The sequence below is a fragment of the Lepidochelys kempii genome, chromosome 10 (assembly GCF_965140285.1).
Source record: "Lepidochelys kempii isolate rLepKem1 chromosome 10, rLepKem1.hap1, whole genome shotgun sequence".
Taxonomy (NCBI): domain Eukaryota; kingdom Metazoa; phylum Chordata; order Testudines; family Cheloniidae; genus Lepidochelys; species Lepidochelys kempii.
In genome coordinates, this window is record NC_136389.1 from 20,718,205 (window position 1) to 20,738,307 (window position 20,103).

Genomic DNA, 20,103 nt, shown 5'->3' on the forward strand with positions numbered 1-20,103 from the left:
AATCTGCATCTCCATTTCTACTTTTCTGTGGCAGAATGTTCTGCATGGCCTCACGTTCTAAATCTGTAGTTTGAGAGAGTGACAAGTGTCTACTATACTGAAAAAAGCCTCTTGTTTTGAGGGAAGTATTGGGAAGCCAAGTCTCTTCTTGTTACAGGCAGAGTTTACTTCCAAGCCACTTGCAAAACATTTGCAGTATGAAGTGCTTTTTATGCCATGTTGAGTGAGATTATCTAGAAGCTTTATTACACAAGGGTTTTCTGTATTCACTTCCTTGACAAAGTTAAATTCTGTTTCTTCTGTATAAATGCTTCTATTGAATTAATGAGATTGAATGAACTCAAAGGGGTGGCTGATTTATATCTTTGTTTGAAATTCAGGCTGTTACAATCCTTTTCTATTTCAGACCTTAACTAAAGCTTTTAGTGTCATTAGTGGCAGCAAAATAGTGGGACATTTAAATATTTGCTTCTCTCCAATTGAAAATAATGAGGATGTAGAAGATAAACTTTGAAAAATAGAATAAAAATGTGTAACTGACACTTTACTGCATTTTTCTCAATTAGCAGCTGTACATTGAAAATTACATTCTGAATAGTTTTTTTTACAAAGTGGGCTGTCAGTCTCTTTCACTAGTACAGTCAGTTTCAAGTTCTGAATTAATTATTTATTTGTTCAGCAGTAAATACTTGGACCATAGGAAAAAATAGAATAAAATAACTCGTATGTAAAGTGAACTACTGCTGCATTTCTTTGTTTATAGTCCACCCTCAATTATTAACCAGCTATACTTTTGGCATGCAAGCCACGGTCAGATCTATGATGATGGTGGATATGTGGTTAGAGATGCCTAATATAGACAGAAAGTAATGTAGAAGCTGTGGGTTATAAATTATTTAATATATTGTATTGATTGGCCTATATTTCACTTGGCCACACATTCCCCTCATGCTGGAAAACTAGTTTTCCTATTGCAGTGTTACTGATGTATGTGTTAGATACTACCTTTGTGGTAATTCTCTTTACAGGTTACTGCTTTTAGTTTTGAAGATAAAACATAGTAATATTTATGAATGTTTATTTTTATCATTTGTTTCATGTGTGAAATGGGTTATCTTCTTTTATATTTGGTAATGTACTAATATTTTTCTCTTACTGTTGTACCTGCAGGGAGAATGAAGTGCTGAAAGTACAACTCAAGAAGTATGTAGGAGCTGTGCAGATGCTGAAAAGAGAAGGTCAAACAGCAGAAGGTAAGGAGAAAATGAGGAGAGAAATCTGTACAGGGAAGACACATAGCATATACCATTCCATCATGATTGACAAAAAGATTGCTGTCCATTAGTGAAGAATATATTGATTATGAGACATCGTAGAAAATATTTTTGAAAAAAAAAAGGCAGCCATGCATTTAGTATGAAATATTTTGGCTAATAATAATGTAGAAAGAGGCGAGCTGTTACAGTTGTTTGAGTATTTTAGATAACTAAAATTTTTATGTTTTGCTAAGTTGGTGAGGTACACAATCCACAGAGCCCAAGATCAGGTGTCTTTTTTGTTCCATTATTATTTATACTACTGTAGTGCCCAAAGCATGGTAGGTGGTGTTTAGACTTGTAGGAAGACACAGTCCTCTTAAGAGCTGACAGTTAACTACGTCTCTGTCTAAAGTGGTCATCATTTCTACAGCTGAGTTAAGTACTGTCTGAAAATGCTTTTTGTTTTATGCTTATTTGTGACTTTGTGCTGTAGAAAATGAAAAACTAACTTGTACAACTAAAAAAGTTTAAAAGAGCACCTTGGAGAGTGCTTCAGCTGCAAGTCCAGAGCAAAAGGACAGTGCTTAAGGCACTTAATTTTCTTTTTTGTCAGGGACTGTCTTTGTTATATTATTACAGTGCATAGTACAATAGAGTCCAGGTTCATGATGAGAGCTCCTAAACTCTGATAATAATGAGGAAGAAATCTTTAAGTGGCATCTCCCAATCTGGGAGATGCTGCAAGGCATCCTCACTACAAGAATAGGTCTAGGTTACTTCTCCTTGACAAGACAATTTTTCTCCATTAGGAATATAGATAAAAATGTTGTCTTTTCACTTTTCAAGGAGAGGAGCGTCAAGATCTCAGAGTTTTAGAATTATATTTATATATAAGGTGATGGCACACTTTTGAGATATGTTTATATGAACTTGTACCCATTATGTTGACAGAGGAATGGTTGTAAAGAAAGATGATTGACTAGATTGATGATGATGATTCAGCTTGGGAGTAGAGAGTAAGTGTTTTCTATTTCAGATATTTGGGAAGTGCTCATAGTACTATGCTGGAGACCATTTAAATACCTAAATAATTGCCAAACTAGGGAATATTTTTTGGTAGTCCAAAAAATGTATGATACAGTAGAACATTGATGTTTACATACACTAATCTTATGAGTGACCAGTTAAATGAACCATTTTTTCCTAAAATTGATGCCAGTGAAGAACACATTGACATCCTTTCACATTCTGATGCCTTCAATGCACTGGACATCATCTTGAAAGACAAGACAGTGATGCAGTGCATCATACTGTCATGTATGCATCATGCCTACTGTAATTTTGAGATATTCAATATTACAGATTTTTGTTCTGTTTTATGACCTCCTCAGTATCCAGTTGGTGCCTATAATAAAGACTCTGCTGTCGTTAGAATGGGGCAGGTTTCATCTCCAGCAAGCTAACATGTTTGTAAGCTTAGTTTCTCTGATGTTATCGGTGTTCAGTAAAACCCTATTTTATTTTGAATTAAGCAAATTGTGGCTAATGAGGAGATCAGGGTGTTTTTAAACGTTGTGTTGTTTTTTGTTTCCAGTCATCCTCCTCCTAGTGGCACACAAAATTCCTCAGTCTATTTGGCCCTTGATAGAATGTGGGCGAGATTGGTGTGGGAGTCAGCATTGATCTCTTTATAACAGGGGTAGGCAACCTAGGCCACGCATGCCAAAGGCAGCACGTGAACTGATTTTCAGTGCACACACCCTGCTTGGGTCCTGGCCACCGGTCCGGGGGGCTCTGCATTTTAATTTAATTTTAAATGAAGGTTCTTAAACATTTTAAAAACCTTATTTACTTTACATACAACACTAGTTTAGTTGTGTATTATAGACTTATAGAAAGAGATCTTCTAAAAACCTTGAAATGTATTACTGGCATGTGAAACCTTAAATTAGAGTGAATAAATGAAGACGCGGCACATCACTTCTGAAAGGTTGCCGACCCCTGCTTTATCATATCCTTAAAAACGTGTATGTGCGCCAGTACTAGATCTGACTTGCATTAAGCTCAGAAGTGTGGCTTTGATGAAAGGTTTAATAGTAAGGTAAAATGGATACCTAGAAGACTACACTTTTCTTGGTAAAGTAGTTTCATCCTCCAGTAGATCTGCTGTGCTTACACCTTTAAATAACTCATAGAGGTTGATTGTGAAGCTTCTCCCATTTGTCACATGTATATCATATTGTTCTATAAAGGGACATTTGGAGAAGCTGAGATTTGTTTGATTTTTTGAGTGTCCTATGTGGAACTGAAAATTAGATTCCTTTGCAGTGTAGTATAAGACTGGGGAAAAAATGTCTGGGTTTTTTAATTGAAACTTTTTTTATTGGAGAACTAAAGTAGCAGGGGAAAAATTCTTGACAGGGTGTAAAAACCTTTTCAGTGCTCTTTTAAGTACTTTAAATATGGAAGTATTTTCCATTGACATACACAACTTGAATCCTTACATTTTGAGTCTTTTTTCCTGGCATCCTTTGTGAATGAAAGAATTTGATTACTCTTGTAGTGAAATTCTTTAACTCAGTATTGTGGTGTAGTGTTTTTCAGATATCAAAGTCTGACCTTACTGGAAGAGAGGTAAATGTACAGCTACTAGGGCGGTCAATTAATCACAGTTAACTCAAAACATATTAACTCGATTAAAAAAATTAATCATGATTAGTCAGTTTTAATTGTGCTGTTTAAACAGTGATAGAATACCAATTTAAATTTCTTATAAATATTTTTGGATGTTTTTCTACATTTTCAAATATATTGATTTAAATTGCAACACAAAATACAAAGTGTACTGTGCTCACTTTATATTATTTTTATTACAAATATTTGCACTGTAAAAAAGATAAAAAGAAATAGTATTTTTTCAATTCACCTCATACAAGTACGGTAGTGCCACTTACAAATGTAGAATTTCTTTTACATACCTGCACTCAAAAACAAAATAATGTAAAACTTTAGAGCCTACACATCCACTTAGTCCTATTTTCTTGTTCAGCCAGTTGCTAAGACAGACAAGTTTACGAGAGATAATGCTGCCCACTACCTATTTACAATGTCACTTGAAAGTGAGAACAGGCGTTGGCATGACACTGTTGTGCTCGGCGTTGCAAGATAGTTACATGTCAGATATGCTAATCATTCGTGTGCCCCTTCATGCTTCAACCTGTAGATTGTATCTTTTGTTTATCTTTTTTTACAGTGCAAATATTTGTAATAAAAATAATATAAAATGAGCATTCTACACATTGTGTTCTGCATTGTAATTGAAATCAATATTCTTAAAAATGTAGAAAACATCCAAAAATATTTATTATAAATTTAAATTGATATTCTGTTGTTTAACAGTGTGATTAAAACTGCAATTAATCATGATTAATTTTTTTAATCATTTGACAGCCCTAACAACTATATTCATTCTAAGCTAGGAATTACTTGAAAAAAGATCAAATGAAATGGAAGATCCTGTATTTATTAAACAGTCTACAAATAAAATCTGTTCGTGTTGTGTTCGTGTTGTGTTGATTGAAATATTATAATAACCTGTGTCAGAAGTATTTTCCCATAATTATTTCAGGAAAGTGAGTCAGAAAAAATCCTATTCTAATGTTTGTAATTCTCAGTATCCATGTGAATAATTAACAGATAGTGCTTTTATAAAGTTTGGTAAGGCTGGATGTGGGTTGTGCATTTAAGGTGTTCTGTGAATCAACCAGTAAACTATGGACAATGCTTACAGTTTTGGTAACCTCTTAGCATACATTTCTTCTTTGAGTAGTGTCCTTGTGGGTGCTCTACTTGAGGTGTGTCTGCATCCTTGCTCTTCTGATTGGAGATCTTTGGTAGCAGTGTCTGTTCAGCCTATGCATGCTCTTTCCCTCCCTTGTGTTGTGCCTCCAGGCTAATTAGCATTGTATGGGCGAGCCACCTTTAATTCGTTTTTAACTGCCCCTGGCTAGAGATGGAGCAATTAGCACTCTGATTCCAACACTATTTTTGGCTCCACAGTGTTTTCATCCATAACAGACTTGACTCTGAAGCCCCAACCTCCCATTGGGGATACTGCTCGGGGAGTCACCTACAATGGAGCACCCAGAGGGATGCTACTTGAAGAAGAAGAGGAAGTTATTCACCTTGTTCAGTAACTGTGGTCTTTGAGATGTGTGTCCTTATGTGTGCTCTACAACCCACCCTCCTCCCCTCTACTTCAGAGTTCTCGATGGAGTCTTTGCAGTAGAAACTGAGGGTGATTTGCCCATGCAATGATAATTAGCCTCGAGGCACAACACGAGGGAGGGAAAGAGTATGCGCGGGCCGAATGGATGGATACTGCTACCAAAAATCTCTGACCAGAAGCGCAGGGATGTAGATGCAATCATAGGGGGACACATCTCAAAGACCATCGTTACTACACAAGGTGAGTAACTTCCTTTTCTCCGTTGTAATTTTTCTGGTGGTCCCACTGAGAAGTTAGGCCACATTCCCAGTGTTTGTGACCTGAATGTGCATCACTAAGGAAAATATTGTTGAGATGTTAGCATTAAATTGTGATATGACTGAAATAACTTGGCTAGAAAATAGGAGGCCCTGAAGCTCATGCTTCATAGCTTCAGCTAGTCTCCTGTAGGGGGGTCAAGAAAAGATTTCCTCTCCTCTCCTGCTTCCAATGTATTTTGGGGTTTTTTGGTCTCCTTCATCTTAAGCATCAGAGAGGGCCACAGCTAGAGACGGGACACTGAACAGGATGGGCCAGTGCTCTGAGGTGGCACTGAGAATTCTCTCTCTCCTGTGCTTAGCTGGCTGGTTCTTGCTCACACGCTCAGGGGCTAACTGATCACCATATGTGGGGTTGAGAAGGAATTTTCCCCAAGGTCAGATTGGCAGTTACCTTGTTTTTTGGTTGTTGTTGTTTTTTGTCTTATTCTGCAGCATGGAGTACAGGTCACTTGCCAGGATTATCTGGGTATATCTCACTTAATCAGTTCCCTACCATTGCAGGGGCCTTGGTACACCTCAGTTCCTCCTTTCCTCAAAAAGTGTTTTCGTCACAGCTAATGCTGATCACATACTACCCTCTATTCTCTGTCATCATCGGATTGAGGAATACTGTGAGGCTGAGAGCTTGGGGTGTAGGCAGGAGAATAAATCTTCTTAAAGCAAAATAATTGCTAGTAGTAGTAGAGGTAGTAAATTGCAGCTGCAGTGGTAAATGACAAAAAAAAAGTATGAAAAGTTAACTCATATAATGCAAATCATGGGGACAGAAATATGTCCTCCTTCCCAAGTGACTTGACCACAGTTCTATTTGCTAGCATCAAGAGTTGTTGCTGTAATTCAATCTCTCGCAGCTCTACACCACACAGAAGAAATCTTTGCCCTTGTAGAGGCTAAGCAGCGTTCTGGAGCTGAGTTACCACATCTATCCTTTGATCCCACATTCGATAGTTTTTTGTTTTTTTTTACAGGCATTCGCTGAAACCAGTATGCACCAATGACATGTTAAAACTTTGGCAAAAAAGTACTTGCACTGTTGCAACTCTTTCACCTGTTTTAAGGCACTTTTAAATATGGGCTTAAACCATATCATACCTAAAAAGTTGGTCCATGTTCTCTATTAGTGTTAATTGACACAGCTTCATTGCTGTCAGTGAATGGAAGAATGAAAACCAGTATCTTATCTGCGCGTCAAAAATGTTTTGTCCAGTCCACACTGACCAGCAAAAGCTTGTTACCCAAAACTATTTTCAAGACCCAACCTCTAAAGTTGTTTCAGGAGAGACGATGCCTACAACAGGCTCCTAGGATGGTAAAAAAAGACGTATTTTCTACAGCAATATCTCTGTGAATATATTCAGCAATATCTCCTGACTTGAAAGAAAATCTGCCCGGTTGTGAAGGTGGGGAATGTTTTATCTGATTATTTTCTGTTCTGTATATCTTGTTATGAAACACATTTTCTGAGGTCCTCTTGGCCACCTTCACCGGTTTGAAAGAATTGTGGTCTGGACTCTGCAGTTCATTCAACTGTATGTTTTCTGGTTGAACTTACCTCATTTTGGGACTAAAATATTAAGATTTGTACAGATACTAATGCTTACTAGGGCTCTGTAATACAATGGTGTGATATTGAACATCTTAAACCAGAGTGAGGTTAATGATCAGTTGAACAGAAGCAACAAAACGAGTAATACCATTTTTGGTCCCATTAATGCATGAGGCTTTTCCCTCACCTCTCTCCTTAGTCCCGATCTGTTACAATGGTGGTGATGGGGAGTGGCTGTACTAGCTGCCCCACCAAGCTCTAAGGTCAGTGTAAACAACCTATTTGGAAAGTGATTTGTCTGTGTAATAGAAATGTATGCATTCTCAAGAAGTGCAACAATCACTTGTAATTTGAAGTGAAATGCCCCTTTTTCATATGGAATTATTTTCCCTTTATGGAAAATATCTTAACTTGAGGGGGAGAAACCTTGTTCGGTGATGGGTATTGTAATTTTCCTATGCTTTGTTGATGGGCATGGTATAGATGGCTCAAGCTATGTAATTTGATATTTCACTTTCACTGGCTAAATCTCATTTACCAGAATTTTATAATAATTTATTTAAAGGTCTTCTGACTTCTGGTTGTGGGAATATAGTGTCACATCCACATTCCCTGGCAGTGGAAGAGCTTGACCTTCCAGTTCATGCTTCACAGCAGTGAGCGTATAAAACACCATTATCTTAAATCCTGTCAAAATTATTGCTTATCTATTTCATGACAGTCAATCTATTGTTCCTTATACAGAATAGTCAACTAGAAAGTTTTGCTTTAATATTTACACATCACCTGTTGCAGTGTGGAACCTATTAATAATTCATTGAATCTTTGGAACTGTAAATAATATAGTACATGTCATTGCAAAAAATTCCAGTTTCTTAAAGTAATTGTTGTGGTTAATTTTACACTTCAGAGCCGAATTCAAGATCTATTTGATTCCTGGATACAGACAGGTTTGGACAATTACATTACTGCCAAAACAGCTGTATTCTGACTTGAGCGAGGTCCCATGAAGCACTCCTTGTACCAGGCAAAGTGGGGAGCAGAGGAGGGAACGTGTTCTGCTAAAATGCTCTGACCACATTACTTGATGTCTGTTTAGACTTCTGATTATCTTTATTCTGTGGAAAGCTGGAATGAGAACATTGTCCATTTAAAATGGCAGTTGAATCATGAAGCTATTACACAAAATTTTATATATTTTCAAGGAGTTATTCTGATATTTCAGCCTGTTTCTTAAATTTGCCTCCCATTTTGGGGCTGACACTATTTTAGAATTGATCTTTGACAGAGTTAGACTATAGTGTGAAACAGTAAATTCTAAGACCAAAATGACTGAAGTTGAAGGTATTTTTCCTCCTACATACCGTTAGTAAATGGAAATCTTCAAGAGGTGTATTGTTTAAATGTGTTCACAACCCACCCTTCTTTCCCCACTGCTGTTGAGTCTAATAATCTGAACTTGCAGGATCTAAGGGTTGGTTAGGCTCCAGCTTAGCCCCCTTTATCCTTTCAAGGAGGGGAGGGGATCGAGGCCATCAAGAGCAGGTGTGACCAATTGACATTGCTGACTAAAGCATTCTACTCTCCGGGACACGCACCTCAGAAGTAAATGTAAAAAATGTAAAAAACACATCTTGAAGAATTCCAGGTTAAAGATAAGTAACTTTCCTTTCTGTGTTTTTTTTAAATGAATTTATATTCTTTTGTTTTAGAGATTATCTATCCCAAGCCCCTCTTTTGATTTTGGAGAATGAAGTTCACAGAACAAAAACAATATGAGCAGCAGTAGTTCTTGTTTCCCCCTTTCTGAAAGAACCAGCTCTAAGGATGAAAAGATAGTTTAGTCTCTGTGCCCATTATCCCTGGTGGCTCTTCTGACCCTGCCAAAGGGTACCAGTTAGTTTTGCAGTTTGGACAGTTGTCCACAAGGGTCTGGATTGAGACCTACACTGAGATGATTTTATGTGCGAGTACATCACCGAACTGTCATTAAATAGTAGCAGCTTTTGATCATTACTGTCCTGTGTTGAGCTGTAGGATGAAAATTTCATTTCTAAAATCTGCCAGTTAACGTGAGATTGAACCATATCTTTTTTTTTTTTGCAGGGCAGGGAGTGTAAGTAATTCAGCATCTCTGGTGCAAGCTGTACTACTACTATTTCTGAGATAAATATTTAATCAAATAGACTTTGTATGAAAACTAAGATTTACATTTCCCTTGCGGAAGTGATTCAGCCTTCTTAGTGCTGCTCTGAAAGATTAATTACTATACCTGTATGAAGTTCAAAAACCATATTCTTCCATAAAAAGGGAATGTTGTTTGCAATTATATACAATTTTTATTTCTGACATTATTTGAATGTAATGATTCATATTAAGAATTATTCATGAAAACGATCTTTTAAGTATCTTATAATAGCAGAAATTATCCTTCATTAGATACTGACAGTTTCTGTGATGAGTGTAATTATGAAAAAAAAATTACAGAAATAAGCTAGCCTGTGTTAAAATTACGCAAATTAGCGAGTGATAAGAATAGAAACTGCGTAGGATGGTCAAATTTTATAGGAGAAAATGGGGGTGGGGAACAGTAGCAACATTTCTAAAAATAAATAATTTTGTGTTGTACATTTGTAAGTGTATTTCCTCAATCTATGCTAAGTTTCCCATAATTGTCATCAGTAATACTCAAAATAAATTTTAGCTACATGCATTGTTCACAATAATTTTCCCTACACACTAGGCTGTACATATACTATTCTTACAAAATAAGTGTTTTTTGTTAGCTGTCATTGATTATTTATGTAAGGATCTTTGTAGTAATACTGATCTGATTCAGGAAGGTACTTTAAGTAGGTGCATAACTTTATACATATAAATAGTCCTGGAAGTCAGTGGGACTACTCAAGCGCCTAAAGGTACGAATATGGTATAGATCATAATCCTCAGTCTACATGTGAATTTCACCTGTGGTATTTTCCTTCATTGTCACAAGACTTCACACCATCCATTCTTTCTAGAAATGGGTTTTCCATGTAATGAGCTTATTCCATGGGGTTGAGGAAGGAGAGTGATGTTGGAAACAGGTGGAAACTGGTGAACTCTAGGATAAACAAAACTCATAGTATAATCTTCAACTTCATCACTTCAGCATTGGGTTGTGGCACCATTTTCTGGAGATCTTCCAAAAGCTACAGTGCCAATTATGTGATAGGGGGTCAGGAGTCCCAGAACTCACAAATACAAGAATGGCTGTGGAATGTGCTTGGTGTCGATATATTAAAATGTTTTTCCAACAGTGGAGTTGTAGTGTGTATATACTGCACTGGTGCAAAGGCTGGTGATATGACCAAACCTGGAGATCTAAACTTGTCTAATGTAAAGAGGCCAGTGAGTCTGCAGAAAGACTGGAACAATAGCTCCAAGGAGCAGGAGCTCAGTGGTGCGGTAACTCTGAAGCCTAATGATTTAAATGTCAATATTAAGTATTTTATGGCTGCTCATTTTAGTAGAAACACCGAGGTATTCTAGAATTGTCAGTGGACTTTGGAATAGTAAGTTGAATTTAGTAAGAATATCACTTTTTTTTTTGACAGTCTTTTCCCTGGAGTCACAGTATTGTGGCAAGATCTTCATTGCTAATCCTTATATATGTGTTCTGTGTATAAATTAGAGGTCATTCTCCAGTGTTGTCAAGTCAGCTTCTTTTAAAAGGACTAAAATTCACTTAAAATAAAACAGAGATGTAGAAATGGGTTCTGCAGGTTTCTGGGAAGGTAAAAGTATATCTCAAGTAATTTTTTTGTATTCAGTTTCCTTAGGCTATGATATAGCAAAGAATAAACATGCTTTTTCAGAAAAATATGATTATAATATGGATTATTAAAACCCATTTGTATTGCTTACTAAGCATTCTAATAGGATATAGTTAAATTAAACAGGTTGTAGTTTCTGTGTCTAGAATTATAAGGTTATAATGTGTTTCTGGATGAGATTTGGGAAGGTCAGCTGTCAGGTTGCTATTTATTATTCCAGAACCATAGAAAAAAGAGTTGAGTAGCAAACAGACTTGGTTAATTCCTGTGTCTCTTTAGGTTAAGTAGTAGTTATTCTCACAGCATGAGTATATAATTGATTTGTTTATTTGTAACCTTAATTCTTTAATTTGAATAAAAATAGAATTTGCAGTCTGGGTCAGGCAAGCTAAGCTTTAATACATTTTTAGAGTTTTTGCTTCTATGAGAATGTATACTGCTGTCCCCCCTTTAGCTTCTCTGGCCTCTACACAGACCCTCAGACTGGTGGGACAGTGGTCATGTGGATTGGGTTTGCTGAAGATTTCCTTGAATGAATGTCAGGGGCTCCTTATGCTGATGAATTAATCATAGCCTTATGTCTAACAGTTCCAAAGATTGCTCCTGTAATGAATACTCATATTTTCAGTGAGTGGGGGAACTGTCTCAGTCTCCCATTCTGGGTCTGTCCACACTATGAGCTCGGGGTGTGATTCTTAGCTTGTGTACACATATTCATGCTAGCTCTCATCTGAGGTCGCACACTAAAAATAGTAGTACTGCAGGAGCACGGGCAGTGGTGGCACAGCCCTGAGTATGTACCCACAGGGTTTAGGGCGAGTTTGTCTTTGGGGGAACTAGCCTGTTCCGTTGCTTTGTGTGCTACCATGGCTACACTGCTATTTTTAATGTGCTAGTTTAGATGAGAGCTAACGTGAGTGTATGTACATGAGCGAGGAATCATACCCCAGCTCCAGGTGTAAAATGTAGCCTTAGGATGAGCTGAGGGGGGAGAAAAAGGTCATTGAGGTTCTCCCCCCTCAGCTCATGTATTGAGCCGTTTAGGGCAATGCAGTAGGTGGTAGGGGGTTTATGTCTCCTGGAATTGTGGGATTCAGATGTGAGGCTGCCATAAAGTCTCTCTGTACCAGCCAATCTGGATTGTACCTCACTAATGGCTCTAACCATCTCAAGGGAAGGAGCATAGCTTGGTGGAAGCCACAGATTTAGGGCTGGCTGTATAGCTGTTTTCACCTTGGGATGTGCCAGATGGTACAAAGTGGCTCACAGTTAGACTGAGAGCCTACAGCCACCTTTTGCCACAAAGCTTGTATTCATTTGCCTCTGTCATTGGTTTATATTGTTGATGTTCATTTATTTAAAGAAGTTGCTGTGGCCTTTGTGCCATAATATCACTACCTTGAGAGCTGCCTTTTTTTGAATCTCCTTGGCAATATGCAGTGTTTACTGAGTTCTTTACTCCCAAATTGATTTTATATTCCCACTCATTTTATAATAATCTTTATAATGTACCTGGGAGTGACACAAGGTTTAGTTTTAGTTACTTTTGTAGTAGAAAGAAGTTGGAAAAACTTCTGTCTTTGGGGACATGCATAGATACATACTCGTATATTTGCAGCTGGTAGGTAAAAGAAACATAGGACACAATATATGTGCCTTGCTCCTCCAAGACTTACGGAATTCACACCTTGTAAGACACTCAGCAAGACATGGACTAGGGCAGGGATGGCCAACCTGAGCCTGAGAAGGAGCCAGAATTTAACAATGTATGTTGCCAAAGAGCCACAATAATATGCCAGCAGCCCCCCATCAGCTCCCCCATCCCACTCCCAGCACCTCGCAATCAGCTGTTTCTTGGCATGCAGGAGGCTTGGGAGGGGGCGGGGGAGGAGTGAGGGCATGGCAGGCTCAGCGAAGGGCGCAGGAAGGGATGGAGTGGGGGCAGGGCCTGTGGCAGAGCCAAGGGTTGAGCAGTGAGTACCCCCCGGCACATTGGAAAGTTGGTGCCTATAGCTCCAGCCCTGGAGTTGGTGCCTATACAAGGAGCCGCATATTAACTTCTGAAGAGACACATGTGGCTCCGGAGCCACAGGTTGGCCACCCCTGGACTAGGGTATGGTTCTGATTAGGGCTGTCGATTAATTGCAGTTAACTCACATGATTAACTCAAAAAAAATAATCACAGTTAAAAGAATGAATTGGCACAATCACACAGTTAAACAATAGAATACCAATTGAAATGTCTGAAATATTTTTGCATGTTTTTCTACGTTTTCAAATATATTGATTTCTATTATAACACAGAATACAAAGTGTACAATGATCATTTTGGATTGCAAATATATGCACTGTAAAATGATAAACAAAAGAAATAGTTTCAGAGTGGTAGCTGTGTTAGTCTGTATCAGCAAAAACAACGAGGAGTCCTTGTGGCACCTTAGAGACCAACAAATTTAGTGCATCTGATGAAGTGGGTTCTAGCCCACAAATTTGTTGAATTTGTTAGTCTCAAAAGAAATAGTATTTTTCAATTCGCCTCATACAAGTACTGTGTTGCAGTCTCTTTATCATAGAAGTGCAATTTACAAATGTAGATTTTTTTTTGTTACATAACTGCACTCAAAAACAAAACAGTGTAAAACTTTAGAGCCTACAAGTTCACTCAGTCTTATTTATTGTTCAGCCAATTGCTAAGACAATCAAGTTTGTTTACATTTACAAGAGATAGTGCGGCATTCTTCTTATTTACAATGTCACCTGAAAGTGAGAACAGGCACTTTTGTAATCAGCATTGTAAGGTATTTATGTGCCAGATATGCTAACCATTCGTATGCCCCATCATGCTTCAGCCACCATTTCAGAGGACATGCTTCCATGCTGATGATGCTAGTTAAAAAACAATGTGTTAATTAAATTTGTGACTGAACTCCTGGGTGGCAGGAGGGAAAAATTGGCTGAGTGATTGGCTGAAGTAGAACTGAGTGGACTTGTAGGTTCTAAAGTTTTACATTGTTTTATTTTTGAATGCGGTTATTTTTTGTATGTAAACTTACAAATTTAGAATTAACTTTCATGATAAAGAGATTCCACTACAGTACTTGTATTAGGTGAATTGAAAAATACTATTCTTTTGTTTTTTTTACAGTGAAAATATTTGTAATCAAAAATAAATATAAAGTGAGCACCGTACACTTTGTATTCTGTGTTGTAATTGAAATCATTATATTTGAAAAAGTAGAAAACATCCAGAACTATTTAAATGGTATTCTATTATTGTTTAACAGCATGATTAATTGCGATTAATTTTTTTAATTGCTTGACAGCCCTCGGTCTGATGTTTCAGTACATATGCCCATGACCTGGTTGCCTGATATCTCATGAATATTACTGCCATTGGCAGGGTTCAGCATTTAATAGTATTTGTCCACACTGAAAGCATGTAGGACCTGAATTTGACTCTATTTTTCTTTTTGTTTTTTTACTTGAAATAATACAGTTCTTATTGGCTATCCTGACCCACTGATTCTTTGTCTAACATCTTTTTGACTATTATAAATCTTCAGTGTAGATTTATGCATAGGCTTCTTAATTGATCTATTTCTTTGAATCTGGTTCTAGGCAGAGAACAATCAAAAGGTCACCATACTAGTTGTTTCTTTAATTTAAATTAAAATGTGAATATTTGAGAAATGAAGCATTTTGTTTTAATCTTGAATGATTTCACCTCTGGGCACTGTCAGGAACCTTGGGTTAGCCAGCTCAACCTGGCTGGGCTGCAGCAGAATCACCTGATTGGCTGGGCCACCCTGTTGGCTGCAAGGAGTCCATGGGTCTGCATTTGAGCTCAACAGCAGTAACAGGTCTCTGGCTGCTGAACACTTATGCCTGCAGCTTTGATTGCTGATCTGCTGGCCTTGTTCCAGCCCTGCTTCTGTCTGCTCCAGTCCACTCCAGCCCTACTCCCCTGCTTGATTCCTGACTCCAACTCTGACCCTTGGTTCCGATTTGTAATTCCTGACTACTTGTTGCTGACTCCAGCTCTGACTGCCACTGCTCCAACCACTAGGCATGACTGCTCACTCCCCTGTCTGTGATAAACTGAGGACAATGAAGGATTTTTAAGAATTTTAAATAACCTGTTGAATGTTAACAGAAAATATATCTGTGGTTCTTTAGTTCAATTATTCCATTGTTCAGTTAGATACATTTTACATGTAGTTTGAGTAACTGTAATCTTGATCAGGATGCTAATGGAAACTACATGTAACTAAATAAAAGATACCAAGATCCTGAGAAGCTAATCTTTAGTGTTCTGCTTGCTTGGTACTGTACTTCAGTTCTTTAGGAGGTAGATTAATAACTGACATTGATTAGACTGTATTAGTGTTCATACATGTTTATATGTTCAGAGAAGTGAAATGATTTTATATACACACACACACTAATGGTGTGAATGTGCCCCAAATCAGAGACTTTCAGCCAGCAGTGTCAATTGTGTCTGTGCACGCATCCTGAGTGCCCTTGTGCCCAGCACCAAAGGCATAAAAGGGTAGAGTGGGCCAGCCACCATTCAGTTCTTGTCACCATTTGTGGCTTTGAGACAGATCTTCTTGCTGTCCATTCTAAATGTACTTGTGGTTCTCTCTTTCATTCTTTGTACATATTTCCTAATCCCCAGATATAGTTGTTTTTGTCAGTTGACACCATAGTAATAGTTTTTCCACATTAGATTTCCATTTTACCAGGAGAATCATTATTTTTCTTCCTGATACCAGGATGGCTAGTTCTGACTCAAATGTCCAGGGAGACCCATCCTCAGATACTTTTAATGGAGAGAACAATGAGACTGGCTTTCGACCGTGTGTCATATCACTCTTTCTCCCCCCCGCCCACCCACTCAAACAACCTGACTGTCTGAGTGATCCTTTCAACATGGAGTCTACAACATCTCAGCACAGTCAGCTATGTCTTCAGGTCTGGTATTGGGAAGCTTGAACCCATTTTGGTACCTAAGTTTCAGCACAAAAATGGCACATTAAAAAAGCTGACACTTGAGGTACTGTCTGTCTCCCTTCTCATCTCAGAGCTTGGTACCATCAACTTTTCAGGATGCTTCCTTGGCACTGTCAATGTCTTGTCTGATACTGAATACTTTGATACCATTGACTCCACCAGTCTCTACCTTGGCTCCACTGCTGGCCCTGCTGCACTGTACAATACTGATAGCATATACAGTACTGGGGGATCTACAGATCTTGCAGAGCCTTAATCCCTATTACTTTCTACTGGTTTAATGTCTGCAGTATTGGGTCCACCTCTACCTGTGGTACCTAGCACTTCTACTTTAATGCACACCATTTCTCAGCCTTCAAGACTTGTTTCTTCAATAGTCTTACAGTGCTTCTTTTCATCACTGTCCTCAACAGCATCTGATGACAGTGTAGGATACTCCCCAATGTACTTTCTAAGTATGTATCCTCCTGCTTCTCTTGCCTCGTTCAAGAAAACCAGAGACTCCTCCCTGACAGATACTGTGGACATGATTGTTCTAGGATTGGGCCATGGTTACTTATCATATGGCCATGAGGTTCTTATCTGGTTGTGTAACCTTATTGGGGGGTCTGTGGGTTTCGTGTGAACAGGAGATTTTTCATGAGATACTTCAGACTCATAAAACATCTCATTGTACTGGTATTAGCAACTCAGGCAGCTCTTGAGCAAAACCTTTCTCAGACTTCTCCTCAACCTGACGATTTAGCCAAGGAGATCCCATCCCATTGTGCTGACTTATTGGGCCCCAGTATTATCCATATTATCGCCAGGTGAGACTGTGGTTCCTCCTTCTACATCACAGCTAGATGACTTTCTGGCCCAGACAGTTCTGGTTCCACAGCCTACTGAACATGTCATCCTGTCTACTAATTTGCCATCTTGAACTTCCCTGACCTGAGCCACATATTTAATGTTATAGCAGTGTCGGATGATGACCCAGCACATGTTCGTTTTAAGAACACTTTCACTGCAGATTTTGCAAAATGCAAAAGAGGTACCAGTGTGAGATTTCTAAAGATAGCTACAGCACTCGACCCAAGGTTTAAGAATCTGAAGTGCCTTCCAAAATCTGAGAGGGACAAGATCTAGCGCATGCTTTCAGAAGTCTTAAAAGAGCAACACTCAGATGCGGAAACTACAGAACCCAAACCACCAAAAAAGAAAATCAACCTTCTGCTGGTGGCATCTGACTGACTCAGATGATGAAAATGAACATGCATCAGTCCGCACTGCTTTGGATGGTTATTGAGCAGAACCCGTTATCAGCATGGACACATGTCCTCTGGAATGGTGGTTGAAGCATGAAGAGACATATGAATCTTTAGTGCATCTGGCACATAAATATCTTGTGACTCTGGCTACAACAGTGCCATGAAAACGCTTGTTCTCATTTTCAGGTGACATTGTAAACAAGAAGCAGGCAGCATTATCTCCTGCAAATGTAAAGAAGCTTGTTTGTCTAAGCGATTGGCTGAACAAGAAGTAGGACTGAGTGGACTTGTAGGCTCTAAAGTTTTACATGGTTTTATTTTTGAATGCAGTTATTGTTTGTACATAATTCTACATTTGTAAGTTCAACTTTCATGATAAAGAGATTGCACTACAGTACTTGTATGAGGTGAATTGAAAAAAACTTTCTTTTGTTTTTTACAGTGAAAATATTTGTAATCAAAAATAAATATAAAATGAGCACTGTACACTTTGTATTCTGTGTTGTAAGTGAATTCAATATATTTGAAAATGTAGAAAATATCAAAAACTATTTAAATGGTATCTTATTATTTACAGTGTGATTAATCGTGATTAATTTTTTTAATCGCGCAATTCATTGGGTTTAATTTTGGTAATTGCTTGACAGCCGTACTTAGAACAGATTCTAAGTTTTTTCCTAACATTGTCATGGACCTTTATCTAAACCAGCAGATTCACCTGTTTATACCTTTTCCTGAGCTACACACTGGTAAGGAAAAGGCTAAGGAGAAAGGATGAAAAGGAAACCTATCTCATCTCAGCCTGTCTAGATGGATATCTGACTGTGTGAGAGCTGTGATGAAGTGACCAGAGGAGATCCCCCTGCTACTTCTCTCAAAGCTCACTCCACCAAACCGCTGCAAACGCTGCCTGAATCTTTGAAAAAGTGTTTCTATTATGAACATATGCAAAGCAAGCACCTGGGGATCTATTCACACCTTTATGAAACACTCTGCTATCATTGAAGCTTCTAGCCAGATGCTATGTTTGGAAAGTCTGTACGTCAGTCTCTGTTCTCCAAAGACTTCAATCTCTCAACTCTATTACATTTGGTCCATTGCTTGGGGGGGCGGGGAGGGGGGGTCACTGTAAGTGGAATATGTATATGGACAATCACTTGAAAGAAGTTACTTACATGTAAAGTAACTGTACTATTCCACTACCTGCTCTCATCTCCTCTACCTCAGACTCCTATGTCACCTGGATTCTGTTGTGCAGAGTAAACTGAGTGGCATTGGGTCTGTTCCATCCTTTTATGTCAGGTATGAATACACTTAGGGCACATGCGCTGCTACTATAGACACTGCTAGACAAAAGGCTTTGATCTTGGGTGCGTGTGCGCCATCAGTGGAATATGTATGTGGAAAACACATCTTGAAGAACTATACAGGTAAGTAGCTTCTCTTTTCAAATATAGAGAGGAACGTGGAAAACTGTCATGTAAAAAGCCAGAATTGCTAATTTGAAAAGACTATCCCTATACTAGAAGATAAATATTTAAGAAAAGTAATAGAAATTTTCAAGCGTTTGTGTGGCTTAAAAAAAAAAATTGTGAATGGAAACAGTGTTGTAAGAAAACTACTTAATCTTTACACCTTGATTCCAGTCAGCTACAAGCCTTCATTCTTTAGAAAATTGCTATTGATTTTTCATTCCACTTTTAAGAAGAACGATCCTTTAATGTGATCCTTGCTTTCCAGCGTTAAGAATGCATAAAGATGATCACTCGTATGATTTTGTAAGTGTACCATAAGGCTAACAAATGTGTGCTAGCTAGGCCACTTTAACTGTAGGAAAACTTTTGGAGAGCCTAAGAAGATCTTTTCTTTTCTTCAGTCCCATAAAATACAGTTGTTATAACTTAAAATGACTGAAACAAAGATTTTCAAGGTGATGTTGCTCTTACCTCACTGACATGCACCAAAGGATGGCAGCACGTTTTTGTAAGGTTTCATAATGTAGAGACCCTTACAAATGTGTAGGGAAAATGGGATGAAAACAAGAATGAACTACTACCTTCCCTGCTTTTGTTACCTTAAATTAGAGATCTAATATTTTCTTTAACAATCCTTTTTCTGTTTAAATTATTCACTCATAAATTTAGGTTAATGAGGCTACTATCTTGTCTTTTAACTAGCCTAGATACAGACAGCTGGAGCAATAGAGTTCTGCGTTTTAAAATTGGAAATCTTCCAGCTATCATTTTCCTGACGTTCTGGTGAAAGCTGCATTCACCAGGGATAGAAAAACTGTTGCATACAAATGATTTCATTTGCTGCCCCATTCTATCGTAATGATTAATCGTTTAGTGGTGATTAATCTTCTTTTTGTTCTAAGAGTATCCAAAGAAAAGTCTTAGTAAACATACTGTAGACCTTGGAACACTGTGTATTTAGAGTTACTGTGAATCCACAGTGCAAGGTTCAGAATAAATTGAATTGCTGCTGACTGGGGTTTTATGTTGTAACTAGAAAAGAATGTGCAGATGACACTGTTGCTGAAAAATGATTCAAGTCAACTATTGTCAAAGAGTCAAGTCTGTGTCTTTAAAATGGTTTCTTAAAATTATAATTGAAATTGAAACGCTAAGACTGTATTATACTGAGGTGAATTAAAAAAAATCATAGTGTTA

General features: G+C 38.0%; 1 protein-coding gene across 1 annotated transcript in view; it reads left to right on the top strand.

Moving 5' to 3' along the window:
* The window catches only part of SNX29 (sorting nexin 29), a 454,788-nt gene that overhangs the window by 137,322 nt on the left and 297,363 nt on the right, over positions 1 to 20,103 (top strand). Inside the window, 1 exon segment of the mRNA XM_073362374.2 lies at positions 1,171 to 1,253. Within this exon segment, the coding sequence (XP_073218475.1) occupies positions 1,171 to 1,253 (83 nt within the window).